Source organism: Staurois parvus, unplaced genomic scaffold, assembly GCF_062004578.1.
Source record: "Staurois parvus isolate SC_StPar_1 unplaced genomic scaffold, SC_StPar_1.0 ptg000347l, whole genome shotgun sequence".
Lineage (NCBI taxonomy): Eukaryota > Metazoa > Chordata > Amphibia > Anura > Ranidae > Staurois > Staurois parvus.
In genome coordinates, this window is record NW_028318143.1 from 13,571,700 (window position 1) to 13,589,110 (window position 17,411).

General features: G+C 42.7%; 1 protein-coding gene and 1 long non-coding RNA gene across 2 annotated transcripts in view; both read right to left on the bottom strand.

Annotated features, from left to right (window-relative positions):
* Positions 1-17,411, bottom strand: part of FAF1 (Fas associated factor 1) — a 426,653-nt gene that overhangs the window by 174,817 nt on the left and 234,425 nt on the right. Inside the window, exon 9 of the mRNA XM_089684458.1 lies at positions 11,607-11,702. Within this exon, the coding sequence (XP_089540584.1) occupies positions 11,607-11,702 (96 nt within the window). The remainder of the gene's footprint in view (positions 1-11,606; positions 11,703-17,411) is intronic.
* On the bottom strand, positions 5,621-5,942 carry LOC149456847 (uncharacterized). Its single transcript, XR_016313800.1, has 2 exons — positions 5,769-5,942; positions 5,621-5,676 (listed from the first exon to the last, which is right to left on the bottom strand). It is a non-coding gene; the product is annotated as an uncharacterized LOC149456847 (long non-coding RNA).

The window sequence follows — 17,411 nt, forward strand, 5'->3', positions numbered from 1 at the left end:
ATCTGTTTTGCTGGTCCTCGAATGGAGAAAAATCTTCTCAAGGCATTGATGAAGCTTGAGGTAGATAGAGACTCAATTACCTCAATGTGAACTGCTCTGGTACTCATACACGAGAAAAGAACAGCCCAGCATTTGCTCTCTGCACTGCCTCCTCTGGTCTTGCGAGAAGAAATGTTCCAAGGACCAAAAACGTCTAGGCCTACATTTGTGAATGGAGGACCTGAAGCCAGCCTGTCTGGAGGTAAGTCTGACATCTTCTGGACTTCAAGTTTTCCTCTGATTTTCTTGCAAGTTACACATTTGTTAATCACACTGGAGACTAGTCTTTTGCCTCCTAGGATCCACAATCCAGCTGAGCGGACTGCTCCTTCAGTGAGGTGGCGACCTTGATGTGCAACTTGCTCATGGTGGTGTCTTGTCAGAAGAACGGCAACATGATGATTCTTGGGTATGACAATGGGATGTTTTTCTAGAATAGTCGTATCAGCTGCGGGTAGACGACCTCCAAGTCTCATCACTCCATCTTCATCAAGGACAGGGTTCAACTTTTTGAGTGGGCTGTGTTTAGAAAGTTCTTCTTTCTTGAGAAGACCTTGAATTTCTTCCTTGAAGGCTTCCTGCTGAACACATCTGATAATGGTGACATTGGCTTGCTCAAGATAGTCATTGTTACCCTGGTCAACACTGGCTGTTTTGCTGAAGGATCTGGCCAAGCAGATGAGTTTCCCTATGGCACGGATGAGTGACTTCCAGCTGGAAAACCTTTCGAACCTACATGAGCCAAGACCTTCTTTGGTGGTTAGAGTCTTGTAAACTGCAACTAGAGGTCTTACCTCTTTGTCTTGGTCTGGTTCTACAAGCTGAAAAGTTCCTTTCTGATCAGTCTCTTCAGTTTCTGTTCCAGTCAAGAAGGATGGACCTGTGAACCAGTTAGTCTGTTTGAGGACAGCAGCTGGTACCAGTCTAGTCCCATGATCAGCAGGGTTCTTGTCTGTACTGATGTGATGCCACTGTTCTGGACTTGTACACTTTCTGATACGTGTTACTCTGTTTGACACGTATGTGTAGAATCTTCTTGAAGAGTTGTGGATATAACCTAAAACAATCTTGCTGTCTGTGTAGAAGTTCACTGCATGGATCTCGATGTCCAGTTCCGCAATGAGTAAGTCTGCTATCTCCACAGCTAGGACAGCAGCACAAAGTTCTAAGCGTGGGACCGTGTGAGCAGGTCTTGGAGCCAGTTTGGACTTTCCCAGGATGAATCCTGCATGGCTTTGTCCCTGAGTGTCTATGACTCCAAGGTAGGCTACAGCTGCTATAGCCACGGTGGATGCATCTGAAAACACATGTATCTCTCTTCGTTTTGTAACAGACAAAGAAACAGAGACGTATGGTCTTTGGATGCTAAATCGCTCAAGCTCCAGCAAAGAGTCTTTCCACAACTTCCACTGCATTTCTTTCTTTTCAGGTAGAGGTGTGTCCCAATCACTTTGTTCTAGCTCAGTTGTAATCTCTCTCAAAAGAGCTTTGCCTTGCATGGTGATGGGTGCTACGAACCCCAAGGGATCGTAAAGACTGTTGACCGTAGACAAGACACCTCGCTTTGTGAAAGGCTTCTCTTCCCTGGATACTCGGAAGGTGAAGCTGTCAGTTTTCAAGTCCCAACTAAGCCCTAAGCTTCTTTGAAGGGGTGGTGAATCTGTACCTAGATCTAGGTCTTTGAGGTCTTTTGCACGGTCTTCTGCTGGGAATGCTTCCATGACTTTGCTGTTGTTGGAAGCCACTTTGTGCAGTCTTATGTTAGAGTCTGCTAGCAAGTCTCTAGTGCTTTTCAAAATGTCAATGGCTTCTCCACTACTGGAGAAGGAAGCAAGTCCATCATCTACATAAAAGTTTTTCATAACAAATTGTTTGGCTTCAGGGTTGTGTCTGTCACCTTGCTGCGCTGCTCGTCTCAAGTTGTAGATAGCGACAGCTGGTGAGGGACTGTTCCCAAACACATGTACTTTCATCCTATACTCTATGATACCTTTGTTGAGGTCGTTGTCTTCATACCATAGGAACCTCAGGTAGTCTCTGTGGTCTTCACGGACAAGGAAACAGTAGAACATCTGCTGTACATCTGCTGTTACTGCAACAAGTTCTCTTCGGAATCTGATAAGGACTCCAAGAAGTGTGTTGTTCAGGTCTGGTCCGCTGAGAAGTACATCATTAAGGGAAATACCTTCATGCTTTGCACTGGAATCAAATACTACACGTATCTGACCTGGTTTTTGAGGATGGTACACTCCGAATATTGGCAAGTACCAGCGTTCTTGTTTTTCATGCAGTGCTGGTGCTTTTTCAGCTTGATCTTTGTCAAAGATTTTCCGCATGAATTCTTGGAAGTGTTCTTTCATGTCTGGCTTTCTTTCAAGAGTGCGCTGCAATAGCGCAAGGCGTTTCTCTGCTTGCACTCTGTTGTTGGGAAGACGATGCCGTGGTGTACGGAGTGGTAGTGGGGCTACCCAACTGCCTGCTTTGTCTTTGAAGACTTCTCTGTCCATGATCTCAAGGAAGAGGTTATCTTCAACAGATGGTGCTAGTTTGTCATCATCTTGAGTTCTCTCAAACACTTTGTGGCCTAGCTGATCTGAATCTTCAGCTGAGGCTGTATCTTCCAGGAACCTCTGGATGTTCTGGGGATGCGTTGGGTTAGATAGTTTCTCTTTAATCTGCATGCTGTTGTTACATGGGCAAAGACATGATGTGCGACCGTTCTGCAGCAGATTTGTTCTGTAGACATTAACCTTTGCGGGTTTGTGAAGTCCGTCCAGACATACATTTCCAACGATAACCCATCCAAGATCAAGACGTTGAGCAAATGGTGCATTGTGCGGCCCATTGTATTGTTCTCTGACCTTGTGCACTCTCAGTATGTCTCTTCCTAGTAGAAGGACGATTGCAGCATCTGGGTTGAGTGTTGGGATCTTGTTTGCTATTCGAATGAGATGAGGGTAGTGACGTGCCACTTCAGGTGTGGGAATCTCTGACCTGTCATCTGGTATCATGTCACATTCTATGAGGGTAGGAAGAGTCAGCTGCGTCTTTCCATCTAATGACTCGATGGTGTAGTTGTTTGCTCTTCTCCCTGATGTCTCTATAACTCCAGAACATGTCTTCAAGGTGTATGGAGTTGGACTTCCTTTGTCACCGAAGAGGTCGAAGAACTCTGTCTTTGCTAGAGACCTGTTGCTTTGTTCGTCTAGGACTGTATACATCTTCACTGCCTTTTCTCTGAGACCGTTGGGATACACTTTGACTAAGCATATCTTGGAGCATGATCTAGAGAGTCCTGGTTCTGTACAGATCTCAGTGCACTTTGAAGTTATCGCTGGTGTTGCACTTTCTTTTTGCTCCCCACCATGATCTTCTTGAGTTGCTGGAACTTCTGATCTCCATGGTGGTGGTCCTGGGTGCAGCGCTGACAGATGTCGGTCATTGTTGCATTCTGTGCACCGTATTTCTCTCTTACAGTCTTTTGCAAGATGTTGCATTGAGGCGCAGCATCTGAAACAAATGTGATTGTCTTTAAGGTAAGCCTTGCGCTCCTCTAATGTCTTACTTCTGAAACTGCGACATTTTCTTAGTGGATGAGGCTTGTTGTGTATTGGGCACTGTTTGTCTGGATCCTCAACTTCCTTGCTTGTGTTGTCTTCCTGATTGGCTGCAGCCTCAGGCGGAACTTCTGTCTTCCGCACAGACACTGTTGCTCTGCGTTCTTTGTAGTGTACTGGCGGCTGCTTCTCTGTCCTTGGGGAGCTTGCAACTCTCTTGTTCAGGAAGGCGAAGCTTGGGTCATTGCGTGTCTTAGCTTGGTCTACAACGAATTCAGCGAGGAAGACAAACGGTGGAAATGCAACTCGATAGTCTTTCTTGTATCTGGATGCTTGAGAGACCCACCTTTCTTGCAGGTTGAAAGGGAGCTTCTCGATTATGGGCTCTACTCCACGTGCTGCGTCTAAGTATAAGAGACCTGGCAGAGTTCCACTAGTCTTTGCTGCTTCTATCTCTAGGAGTAGGTCTCCAAGCTCTCTCAGCTTCTGATTGTCTTTGTCATTTTTGGGCAAGTTTCAATTTTCTTTAAAAGTGCTTCTTCTATTACTTCAGGTGACTCATAGCAGTCTTCCATTCTCTGCCAGACCATCGCAAGTCCTGTTGTTGCATCATGGACATGCACTGACCTGATTCTTTTGGCCTGCTCTGAGGACTCTGGTCCTAGGTATTTGGCGAGTAGGTCGAGCTTCTCTCTCTCTGTCAGCTCTAAGTTTTGGGTGCTGCTTAGGAAGGATGACCTCCAGGCCCAGTAGTTTTCAGGACGATCGTCGAACTTCAAGAGACCAGTGCTCACCATCTCACGGCGCATCAGGTATTTCGACACGTCTGTAACCCTTGCTGTGTCAGGTGCGTTTCTTCTGGGTACAAACGCGGGACAACTGGCTGATAGTGACTGATGGGTTCGTTGTGGTATTTGACTAAGTCTATTTTGGTCAGATGGTTGCTCTCCTCTATTGTAGTCTAGATCTGGTTTTGCACGAGGAGAGGTTATATCGCCATCTACTTGGTTTCTTAGCGTGTTGGCGGTTTGGTATCTGAGCACGTGATTGGTTGACTTATCACATGGCGGTTCAGGTTCAGTCTTGTAGTGATGCGTAACATCAAAGCTGTCTGCTCCCAACTGGGTCCTTGATGGTTTCGGTGCGTCACTAGGCTGTTTATCAGGGTACAGGGTTGCTTGTGATTGCACGTACTCACGGGTGCGTTGGAATGTACTGAGAGGTGTTATCGGGGTTTCCAGTACATCGCTCTCTACAAACTGAATATCTGCAGCTCTCGCGAGAACTTCGGCTTCAGCTATGGCTGCTGCAGCTATTTTCTGTTGCTGAAGTATGTGTAAAGAGGCTTGCACTTCTGCCTTTCTCCTAAGCGTTTCTGCTTTACTCTTCTGCTGCTCTTCATCTAGGTAGCCTTGCTCTTTCATAAGCTCTGCTTCCCGTATGGCATAGGAGGCCATGGCGCATGCGGCCTCGGCCTTGGCTTGTGCCCTGGCGGCGATAGCGCTGACTGAAGACAAGTTTGTGACGCTAGAATGTCTGGAACTTATATGCTTACTCCTGGCTGCCCCAGCACTGACTGACGATAGGTCTGTGACGTTTGAATGCCTGGAACTTGAACGCTTAGATCTGGCGGTTTCTGCTTTGGATGACGACAGATCCGATTTGTTATAAGTTCTCGGCGTGCTGCATTGTGACCTAGTTTCCAGTGTACTGTGCATATTTTCTTCCTGTTTGCACGAGATTTTAGGAAGGGTTAATTTAGTGATATCTTTCATATCTGAGTTAGTTTCACTTTGCTATGCCTAGACTGGCTGTGCTGTGGGGATTTCACACACACGTGCTGCTGTATTAACAGTTAAGAGTCTTTTCTGTGTTGTGGGGCTTGCTGTAGATTTTTCACACAATGTGCTCTGAAGTAACCGTGTAAGTCTTTTTACTGTCCTGCCTTCTCTGCAGTTATGAAAGGGTTACAGAGGGTTACAGGCAGTATAACCTTTGATGTCCACACAGTAAAGAGTCGATGATTGATAACCGATGATCTTTTACTGATAACATGTGACATAATGAGAATGCGGTAAAACTGAAATACAAACATAATAAACAGACATGAGTACATATCTAACTACCTAGCTATATACATAACATTCCTCAGTACATAGGAGGGGTACTTACAGACTTTGGGGGTCTAATCAAGCCCATATATGAAGAGGGAACAGCATCCCACATGTACTTGCATTGTAGAATTTCTTCAGTCTGAAGAGATGAGGTCACTTCCTCCCAAGTTAGCAGACAGGACGTCCCTAGCCTTAAAGGGACAGACACTGCTGAATGCTAAAGAATGCCTTGTGTAATCCAAGGCAGCACAATGAGAAAGTGCCAGAAACTGGTAGGTGGAACCGATACAAATATACTGCTTCTCCTAGATTGTAAGCTCGAAAGAGCAGGGCCCTCGAACCCCTCGTGTATTGTATTGTTACATGTTCTGTCCCCCTCGTTATTGTACAGCGCTGAGCAAACCCTTTGGCGCTATATAAATACTGTATAATAATAATAATAATAATAATATTGCTGCATTAGAAGATATTGAAGACTTGACTGAAGAATCCAAATAAAATAAAGTAGTTAAGCTAAGAGTGATTTCCCCGTAAGGCAGAAGAGATCCAATACTGAAAAACTGGGGACTCACTTTGCCAGTGTCCAGTTGTCTGAAAGTACCAGCTTGTAACCCAAAGACTTCAAATTTCAACCCCGAATCCTGTACTGTACGATTAAGATATTCCATTGGGTTTTGATGGCTCAAAACTCCCACTTCATTAAGACTTAAAGGAAATGTATGGGGTTTATAAAAAAAAAAAAAAAAGAGATGATACACACATACTTACCTCTATGCTACAGCTGTCCCATGCTATGACCGTATACTCCGATCTGCCCCTACAGTGCTTACTGGAGCACCGGGCAGGGGAGGGAGTGGACACAGCTGGGTTTGGCTTTCAGCTGAACACTGAGAACCAGAGCCAGTAGTCAGTCAGTCAGCTGGATGGATCCCAACAATATAGTTACATAGTTAGTCTGGCTGAAAAAAGGCAAAGTCCATCCAGTTCAACCATAAAGAAAAAAAAAAAGTTATAATCCTATACCCACAGTTGATCCAGAGGAAGGCAAAAAAAAAACTCAGCAAAGCACGATCCAATTTGCTCCTGCTGCAAAAAAAATTCCTTCCTGATCCCCCCCGAAAGGCAATCGGATATTCACTGGATCAACTTTACCTATAAATGTTAGTATCCAGTTATATTCTGTGTATCTAAGAAACAGTCCAGGCCTTGTTTGAAGCAATCCACTGAGCTGGCCAGAACCACTTCTTGAGGGAGTCTATTCCACATTTTCAGAGCTCTCACTGTGAAGAAACCTTTCCGTGTTTGGAGACTAAATTTCTTTTCCTCCAGACGTATGGTTGGGAACCTTCCAGAGTCTGGAGCAGCTCTGTGACATCAGCTGACAACGGGCTATAGCTTATTGTAAGCGGACTCTGGGTCACATGACAGTAAAAGTGCATGTACTCCTGTGACCCAGAAGAGAAATATGGCTGTAAAAGCTTTGGCCATACTTCTCTTTTAAAAGCTGCAGTAATTGAAGATGAAAATTGACAACAACTTGCAAAAAAGGTATAGGGCACGTACTGGTATGGGTCACTGGTCAGACAGTCTGCATCATTACACCCTAAGGGGAAGATCTGAGCCCACGAAATGCATTCGATTTGTCCCTGTATGTGCAATAAAGATCTGACACATACCAGTTTGTATGGTAGTCATACATGTACTTTCTACATTCTTCAGACTACTCTGAAGAACCCTAGGAATAGCCCAGTTGACAGAGAGCTGCTTTTCTGGATCTCAAGCCATATAGTTTTTCTATTTTTGGGACCAGCGCTCTGCCAATACATTCGCTGTCATAGTTTAAATAGGATGTGCATTTTAAGCTGGGGTCTGCTGTTAATTTGATATCCAATTGGTTGCTTTGGATGAATATTCTATACTCATTGGGCTTCATATACAAAGACTAATCAGTCAGAATGATCTTGCTGTTCCTAGTAACAAACCTACAACAAAAAATGGCAACCACAACTTTTTGCAATTGCACATATGGAAAGTAACTCCCACATTTGTACCATTGTGACACTTTGGAAGTAGTTTATACCTTGCATAAATTTTTCACAGCACATTTCCTGCAAAATTATAAATAATAACTGTATTTTGAAAGCAAACCACAAATCAATATAGCAGCAGTTGTGGACTACTTTCAGGTTCACTATCTCCTAGTGAAGCCGATGTAACAGCCAATCAGAAAGAGGGGGCAGAGTCATTGCTCTGACTCATTAACGTGTGGGCATATGTGTGTATTTGTGCTTGAGCTACTGAACTTTGTAAACAGGCCTTTTTTTCTTTTTTACACATGGAAAAGAGAAACTAAAAAACAATTTGAGCTCATTCACATAGTCAAATTGGGCAGTATGCCCCAATAATCAGCATTTCTCTGCAGAAAGTATGTACAGGTGTGTTCAGATTGTCTCCAGGGACACACTCCGATGTTCTGCTACCTGTTAACAGTTATCAGCCTGTCACTGATTTTTGCACACCTGTGCTTACCCACTGCACATAAATGCTGATTCTTAGCAGTGTATGGTCCAACTCAGCTAAACGAATGAGCCCTAAAGGAATCTAGAGCAGAAAATGGGAATGCAAAATATTCATATGCAACATTTCATATCCACCTGAAAAAAGGAGACTTTTTTTTTTTTTTTAATAGGCCTGACCACAGTAATTGAAAGAAAATATAAATGACACTATACTTTTCTTCCAAACGTTATCCTTTCTTTATCATATAAAAAGGTTTGCTATCTATATCTTTGGGATAAATTGAAACAAGCCAAAAAACAACTCAAAATCCTACCAATAGAGAACATGTGTCAGAATCTTTAGATCATACGCTACATGTCAGCTAAATGACTCAAAATCATATACTGTATACTGCTGAAACTTTTCTTTACTACCCATAGATACCTTTCTCAGTATCATGAAATAATAAATATTAGCAGCTAGTGGACTAACACAAAGATGCACCTCCCAATGAGGAGTTAAACCCTTTGAGAACAAACAATGGTTTTGGATTCCATCAAAACATTTCCAGCTAATGTGTGACTGAATTAATGTAATGTTCACTGTGACAATGGTAATTCCTATTTAAGTAGTTAAGAATGCTAAGTAATAGGATAAAAATTACAGTGCTCATTTACAAAACAGATATAATCTGCAGATAAACTTGCCAGGTAACTTCCTGCTATTTACAAAAGATAATGTAAGAGCAGCGTGATTCAAGCCAGGAAGAATCTGAGTGCATTGAAATAAATGGTTGCTCAGTTCACCCCCGTGTAAGACGAGTAAGTGTACAGCGTACCAAGCTTCCGTTCTGCTATGTAACTTTATTTACACGCCAATTAAAGGGACACTAGCTTCGAAAACCTCCATGGTCCTTGTCACATTTGGGAATGCATATGATTCATACCATTTAAGGCCAACAACAGTCTTTTTTCTTTTTTTTTTTTTTTAAAAACCTGGAGTTACTTTTATAAGGTGTTTTTTTTTTTTTTATTTATTCATAGTTGTTTGCTCCCCTTCCCCACTAGTGAACTTATAAAAATAGAAATGGAAGCCGCCATTGCCAATCAGTTGCAAAAAGTGTAGGTTTAAGGTGCATCTTCCTGATCCTGGCCTTACTATTAGGATATGAACCCTGTTTTGCATAGTGGGGAAAACGGGATCCAGCTGTCAGCTACAAAGTCTAAAGTTTATAAACAGGTCAGCAGTGGTAGCTCCAAAATCTATATATGAATCACTTTAACCACTTGTCTACCTGGCACTTTTACCCCGCGCAGGCCAATTTTCAGCTTTCAGTGCTGTCACACTTTGAATGACAATTGCGCGGTCATGCAACACTGTACTCATATGAAATTTTTATAATTTTTTTTTTTTTTAGACAGATAGAGCTTTCTTTTGGTGGTATTTAATCACCTCTGGGTTTTTTATTTTTTGCTAAACAAACCAAAAACAACTGAAATGTTTTTAAAAAATAAGTTTTTTCTTAGTTTCTGTTATAAAATTTTGTAAATAAGTAATTTTTCTCCTTCCCTGATATGCGCTAATAAGGCTGCAGTGATGGGCACTGACAGGCGGAACTGATGAGTATTGACAGGCATCACTGATGGGCACTGAAAGACAGCACTCATATTCATATTAGGCACTGATAGGTGGCACTGATTGGCAGCACTGAAAGTCAGCTCAGATGGGCACTGATATGTGGCATTGATGTGGCACTGGCGGGTGGCATTGATGGACACTGACAGGTGGCACTGATGGGGCTACACTGATCATCACTGCCCTGATAAGTGTACTTGTCCCCTTTGAGGAATGCTGATTACCGGCTCTCCTGTCCTCACAAGCTGTCAGCGTGACAGCTCATGAGGAGAGGAATGCCGATAACCGGCATTTCCTTATTTACATGCGATCAGCTGTGATTGGCCACAGCTGATCACGACAGAGCCGACATCATCGGCGATCCACTGTGTCCCAGGGACACAGCGCACCCGGGGGGGCACGCATGCGTGGTTAGAGTGGGAGGACGTCATACGTTAAGTTATCTCAGCATTTCATACTCCTGATATGTGTCTGTTGTACCATGTATTTGTGTTACATTATCCAGTCGTCTTTGCATTTCTTCCTTTGTGTGAAATACCTGATGATCCTGGCAGCCCCCCTGCTTTCTTATGTAAAACTTGAGCATGCTGAGCATAGAAGCACATCCTTCCCAGCATGGTCAGTTTTGTGGCTGTGCTGAGAGCCCAGTCTGCTTGTCCTCTAATGGCCAAGACTTGTGCTGACACCACTCCTGCACAGTCATTCACTGGGAAGATCAGTGCACCACTCTCTCACTCTATCTCCTGAGGACATACCAACTGCAGTTTCCACCACAACCTCTTATGCAGCTGAGAACAAAGGTTATATGATCAGAAAAAAAAGGGATGGATTTATAATAATACACAAATACATAATAATACACACAGACACATACACACACATTTTGCCTTACATTTCTACTTAAAACGAAATGTGGTGAGGGTTCACATATACTTTGTAGCTCCTCATGCCTGCATGATGCGTGGTCAGCAGCTTGCAGTTTTAAAAATCATTTCTACTAACTAAAACATCCTTGTAAATTGCAGTGGAAGTTAGCTGAACAACTAACAAGATAAAATCCTGAGGGAACAGCATACATAACTGCCATGAGTTTTGGTGCTAAAGAGAACGCCACTGGCATCCTACCAAGATTGTTTAGGCTAGCCATAGACCAGTAGAATTTTGTTAGAAAACATTTGATTTATGAACGATCATCAAATCGTCTTTCGTTTTTTAACATAGTGACAAAAAATTTCAAAGGAACAGGATGGAATTTACTCCAAAATTGAATGTTAAAACAAACAAAAATTTGAGGTACATTCAAACATTCATCATGTCATCAAATGTACTGATAAGAATTTTTGCACAAATAATCATTTAAAAACCTACTAGTGTATGGCCAGCTTAACTTGTTGTCCACTTACAAGGCTTGGACTGTGAATATGCACATCTAGAGTGATACTAGGATTGTGTTCTTTATCACAGGTGGCTTTTCCCAGGAAATCTGGCAGACTCGTGAAGATCTCAGCACAACGGTATAAGGACAACAGCAGAAGGGTGAAGGATTATATCTGAAAACTCATCTGATGTTAAAGTAGCCAAGTTGTTTTAATTGTATAGGTTGTTTTTAATGTAAATTCAGAGTTATTCAACATATACCAAGTTCCCTGTGTATAATGGTTTTATTTCTGTCACTGGCTATTATACGTTTTTACTTCCTAATGTAAACTATATTCCTATCTAGACTATGATGTGTGCTGCATAGGACTGAACAGATGATTACCTCTTCAGACTGCTCTCTGGTCTGAACGGGGGACGTTCGTCTAGCCACTGAAAGCCGGTGACATGGAAAGTTCAGCCCTGCAGACGCCAGCGTCATCTGGAAGGAAAGGAAATAAATTAAGAAACAAATTAGGAATTCTGAAAGATGCTTAACGAGTTACACTGTTAATATTGCACACATTAGTTTCCTTAAATGTATACTATAACTGAAAGATATCTAGTTTAGAATCAAATAAAGGCCTTGTCTCTTTAAGGGCTAGGTCACACCTGAATTGCAAGTCCTATGCGACTCAGTGTGGTGCGATTTTCAGACCATTCATTTGAATAAGCTGAAATCGCAGTGGATTGCACGGAAATTAGTGCGTTAACTACTTTTCAAAAGCGCATTACACCAAATCGCATGGTACTGTGGTACCATGTGACCTGGTGCAGGCAAACGCACTGCATCTGCAATCTGTGTTTGGGGTATTGCTCGGATTAGATTGACACCCACACTTGGAAACTTTTCACTTATACTCTGCACCCAGGGCAATATCAATAGTATTAAAGCATAATGTTGTATTGACACCCAAAGCAGTTTGCAAGCTCAGGGCATTTTGAATTTGGTGCGGGACACACAGAGTAAGCAGGAATCCAGCACCTCGCTCTGGTGTGAATGAGCCCGTAGAAAAAACTGGGTTCACCTTTTTTCCTTGAGTTTTTCTTTTTCGTTTTGCATCTTAGTATTACAGATCTCCTGCAGCTTCTTTGCAGCTACTTCCTGTCCACATGGACTCCAGAGACAGCTGCGTGACATTTGTTAGGGCAAGACTTGGCTGTACAACGGAACGGCCGTTTATAATCTTCTACCAGCAGTGCATGTGACAAAGTGACAACACAGAAAAGGAACTGAGAGAGACAGGGACAGAGTGTTAAAGGAGAAGTACAGCCAAAGCTGTTTTGGCTGTACTTCTGTGGATCACAGGAGTGCAGTTCGTTCTGCACTCCTGTGCCCCATTTTCAGCTGACAGGGCGCTGAAACCCTCTATTGGCTGACGTTACTCAGCCAGTCCAGGCTGGGGTAAGATACCAAATTTAAAGTTGGGATCCACCCCAGAGTCTGGAGTGGCACCTGGCCCAGCCTCTCAGCAAGCCACTGAGAGCCTGAGCCAGCCTCTCCCTCCCCCTCCACAGCCCAGAACTCCAGTAAGTGCTGGAGGCGCGGGGGCAGAGCAGACAACGGTGACTGACAACTACCACTCTCTGCTCAGAGCGGCTCTGAGAACTCTTGAATTCTTACACTTAGAGCCGGAGGAGGAATGATGCAGCATAGGACTGATGCTGCATCCATCTAGGTTAGTATAACTGGGGGGGGGGAATAAACCCCTACTTCTCTTTTAGGTTTATAATAGGAAAAGCTTAGACAAATACTTTCATGGCAGGATCACCACATATTATTCAAATGAAAGCTGAACTTATTAATATCTTTCATTTTTTAAATATTTTTTAAAGTTAAAGCTCATATGAGATTATATGAATTGGGTAGAGGTCTACATAAACCTGTAGATGGATGGACATTTCAAAATGAGCAATTCAAAATTAAATATAAATATATCAAACTCTATCTGGGAAAAAAAAAAAAGATCTAAAATGTTAGTAACAGGAGTAAAGCAAACATTTAATTTAGTCATTATTATTATTATACAGTATTTATAAAGCGCCAACAGTTCGCTCAGCGCTGTACGTTACAATGGGAGACAGAACATGTGACAGTACGATAACAATACAATGTGATACACGAGGGGTTCGAGGGCCCTGCTCTTTGTTTTGGGGACAATAACTCATCTTTAAAATTTGAACACCAGGCAAACCGCTAAATACAGAGAAATACACCAATCAGCCATAACATTATGACCACTGACAGGTAAATTATTATTATTATACAGGATTTATATAGCGCCAACAGTTTGCTCAGCGCTTTACAATATAACGGGAGACAGGTTTTTTACCTTATGTAGAAAATGCATTAAGGTTAAAAATAAATAAATAAAACGTGATGCCTTTACAACTACTTTAAATGCAATAAATTACCCTTCTTCCCCAGCCTGTAAAAGGACAGTAAAGGAGCAGCAGTAGTTCACCCCCATCCTTCCACATTGCTCTCTCCTCCTGTCAGAATGCCCTTTGCCAGCTTAAAGTGGAGCTCCACCCAAAAGGGTAAGTTCCGCTTTAAAGACTAGTCCCCCGCTCCCCATTAAGGACTGACACCTTTGGGGAGTGTGGGGGGGGAGCGTGTACCGGAATTTGACAGGTACCTGCTCTCACTTCCGCTGCGATCACCTAAGTGATCGGAAGCAGAAGTTGTCCTCCCTCTCTCCCTGTAGTTTTCTGGGACACGTGACAGGTCCCAGAAGACTACGGGACCATTCAGTAAGCGCAGTGCTACTTGCACATGCCCGCAAGCTGTCACAGTCAGGTGCCCACACTGAAGATGCCGGCGCCTGGAACACCAGGCGGCTGGTGAAATAGGCCGCGGGGAGGATACCGTGGGATCGTGGGACTGGCGAGTGGCTGTTTTATAAAAATCAGCAGCTACAGTTTTTGTAGCTGCTGACTGTTATGTTTTGCCAGTGTAAGTGGAACTCCGCTTTAAGTGCATACTAAATATGCCTAACACATAGCTCCTAGCACTGCCCATCTGAATACTGCTGTACCAGACATTACAACAGATTGATAGCAAAATAAAATTTCTTACACAACTTGTATTTAAAAATAATTACCACATTAATGCTTTCGTTATACATGCTTAGATTATAGCTTTCATTTTAAATTCTACCTGTGGGTTCCACTATTACTGTAGAAGGCAGAATCTGATCTCATCTCTCTACAGATCTACTGGACATATATATGATATAGATGTAGCTAAGCAGCAGGATGTATCTGAAGCAGAAAGCAAAATGTTCTCCCTTGTAGCAATGAGTTAATGGCACAATGTCATATAATTTTACAGGTTGAAACAAGCAGATTATCAGTTCTGGTTACAAGCTACAGGAGGACCTGTTTGAACTGGCCCGGTGTTAAGGCTCACCTCCAGTGGGTGAGGAGCCCTCCCTCTCACTTTCCCTAATTAGAATTTAACTGTACTAGCTCTATTAAGTGGCCACGCTAACAGGGAATTAGAGCTGGAGCAGGATCACAAAGACAATAAACACTCAAAGGGCTCCTAAATTATAGACCCAGCAAAACTGCAAGATGATGGGTTGCAGGCAACAGAGGCAAGTTCACTGATGGTTTAAAGTGAAACATGAAAAGCTTTTCACCTTTTGAAGATAAGCAAACAGCTATACATTTTAATTCAGAAAAATGTTATATATATATATATATATATATATATATATCTGTCACACACACTATTCGGCCAAAAGTATTGGTTGGCCTGCCTTTACACACACATGAACTTTATTGGCATCCCAGTCTTAGTCCGTAGGGTTCAATGTTAAGTAGGAGTACAGAGGTGACTCAACTACACCAGTCAGCAGAACTTGGTATAGTAGAGCACACAGATTTCAGGCTTACCAGATACTAACTACAATGTACAGTGTTCATTGATAAATGTCGGTCACCGTTTTCCACTCTATAGGTGATCACAGGTTCACTTTATTATTTTATTTATTTATTACAGGTACCTTTATAGTGCTGTCAATTTACTCAGCGCTATACATATATATTGCACATTCACATCAGTAAAGCACCACATTAAAGATAGACTGTTGCTTTGCCAATTTACATCTTTACACGCACATGAATTTTAATGGAATTCCAGTCTTAGTCCATATGGTTCAATATTGAGTTGGCCCCGCCCTTTGCAGCTATAACAGCTTCAACTCTTCTGGGAAGGCCGTCCACAAGGTTTAGGAGGGTGTCTATGGGAAGGTTTGACCATTCTTCCAGAAGTGCATTTGTGAGGTCAGGCACTGATGTCGGATGAGAAGGCCTGGCTCGCAGTTTCTGCTCTAATTCATCCCAAAGGTGTTCTGTTGGGTTGAGATCAGAACTCTGTGCAGGCCAGTCATGTTCCTCCACCCCAAACTTGCTCATCCATGTCTTTATGGATCTTGCTTTGTGCACTGGTGCGCAGTCCTGTTGGAACAGGAAGGGGCCATCCCCAAACTGTTCCTACAGAGTTGGGAGCATGAAATCGTCCAAAATGTCTTGGTATGCTGACACCTTAAGAGTTCCCTTCACTGGAACTAAAGGGCCAAGCCCAACCCCTGAAAAACAACCTTACACCAGAATGCCCCCTCCACCAAACATTACACTTGTTACAATGCAGTTAGGCAAGTACAGCTCTTCTGGCAACCGCCAAACCCAGAGAAGTGTGATTCATCACTCCGTAGAACACATCTCCATTGCTCTAGAATCCAGTGGCAGCGTGCTTTACACCACTGCATCTGAAGCTTTGCATTGCACTTGGTGATGTAAGGCTTGGATGCAGCTGCTCAGCCATAGAAACCCATTCCATGAAGCTCTCTACACACTGTTGTTGTGCTAATCTGAAGGCCACACAACGTTTAGAGTTCTTTAGATATTCACTCTGCAGACAGTTGGCAACTGCACACTGTGTGCTTCAACATGCACTTAGCTGATTTAGTATAGAACCCCCTAAATGTATGCTAAGACTTGTCCAATTAGTGCACATGTACCTCAATCAATAATAATAAATAAATATAACACATTATCAAAATAGATAATATAAGTGTTCATATATTCCCATATATCAAAAGTCCTCTCCTCATATAAAGGTCTCCAATAGTCTTCTTATATTCCACATCCACCAGATGTGATGAAAATATGCAATCATGAAAATGAATCACTCACCAGACCAAAATGACCTCTTTAATCAAAAAGAAGTTCATTATGCGTTTGTTTGCTTTATGATACTCCACTGTTTGCACCAAGGTAGGAAATCTGTATCTGATTGTGGCTCCTCCACTCCACCATAGAAAAGGCTAGTATAGTGCAGTATGTTTATTAAAACCACTGTAGACAGACAGGTGAAAATTAGGCTCACATTTAAAAGTGCCTCATTGGCATAGCAAATGCCGCTTGGAGTATTGCCAAAGGAAACGCCACCATTCCACTCCTTTCCTGGAGCCAATGTGTGTTCGAATTACCGGATGTGCTGGACCAGAAGTGACGTGACCAAAAGTAACGCCTCCATGTACCTTTCCCCAAGTGATGCCATCAGGGTTCTCCAAGAGGTTGCTAGGGGTTCCTTTAGAAATTATCCAATTAGCAATTTCCGCCTTTCAGACTCGTAACCATCGACACCAATTACCTTTTTGGTTATATATAAGGGGGATGTTCTTCTCATTGACCACTAATGAATGAAGCACTTTTTACTGTGACCATCACTGTAAAGGCGTCCTTCTCCAATGTGAATTGGTCTCCAATGCGACCACTAATGTGAATTGTTATTTTTGCAAATAAAAGTGCAAAGCATTGCAACCTCTATCACTTCATTGTGATGCAATGCACAGGCTTTTGCAGACTCTTCCTTCAGATCCTTCTCCACACCAAGGTACAGAATTTTAGTCACTGAGCTAGATGAATTGTCAATGGACTACTAGTGTGGTTATCACTGCACTTGTGTTTTAATTGAGAACTACAAGCCTGTCGGCTGTGGTGGAAGACGAGATTTGTAGTTTGTTCATTCACAGATCTTAGTGAATGAATGACACAGCTGGGCGCAGAGACCCGCAAAATGCAAAACTGACAATTGAGGTAGCCCATATATTATTTATTTTTATTTTACTCAACCAGCAGA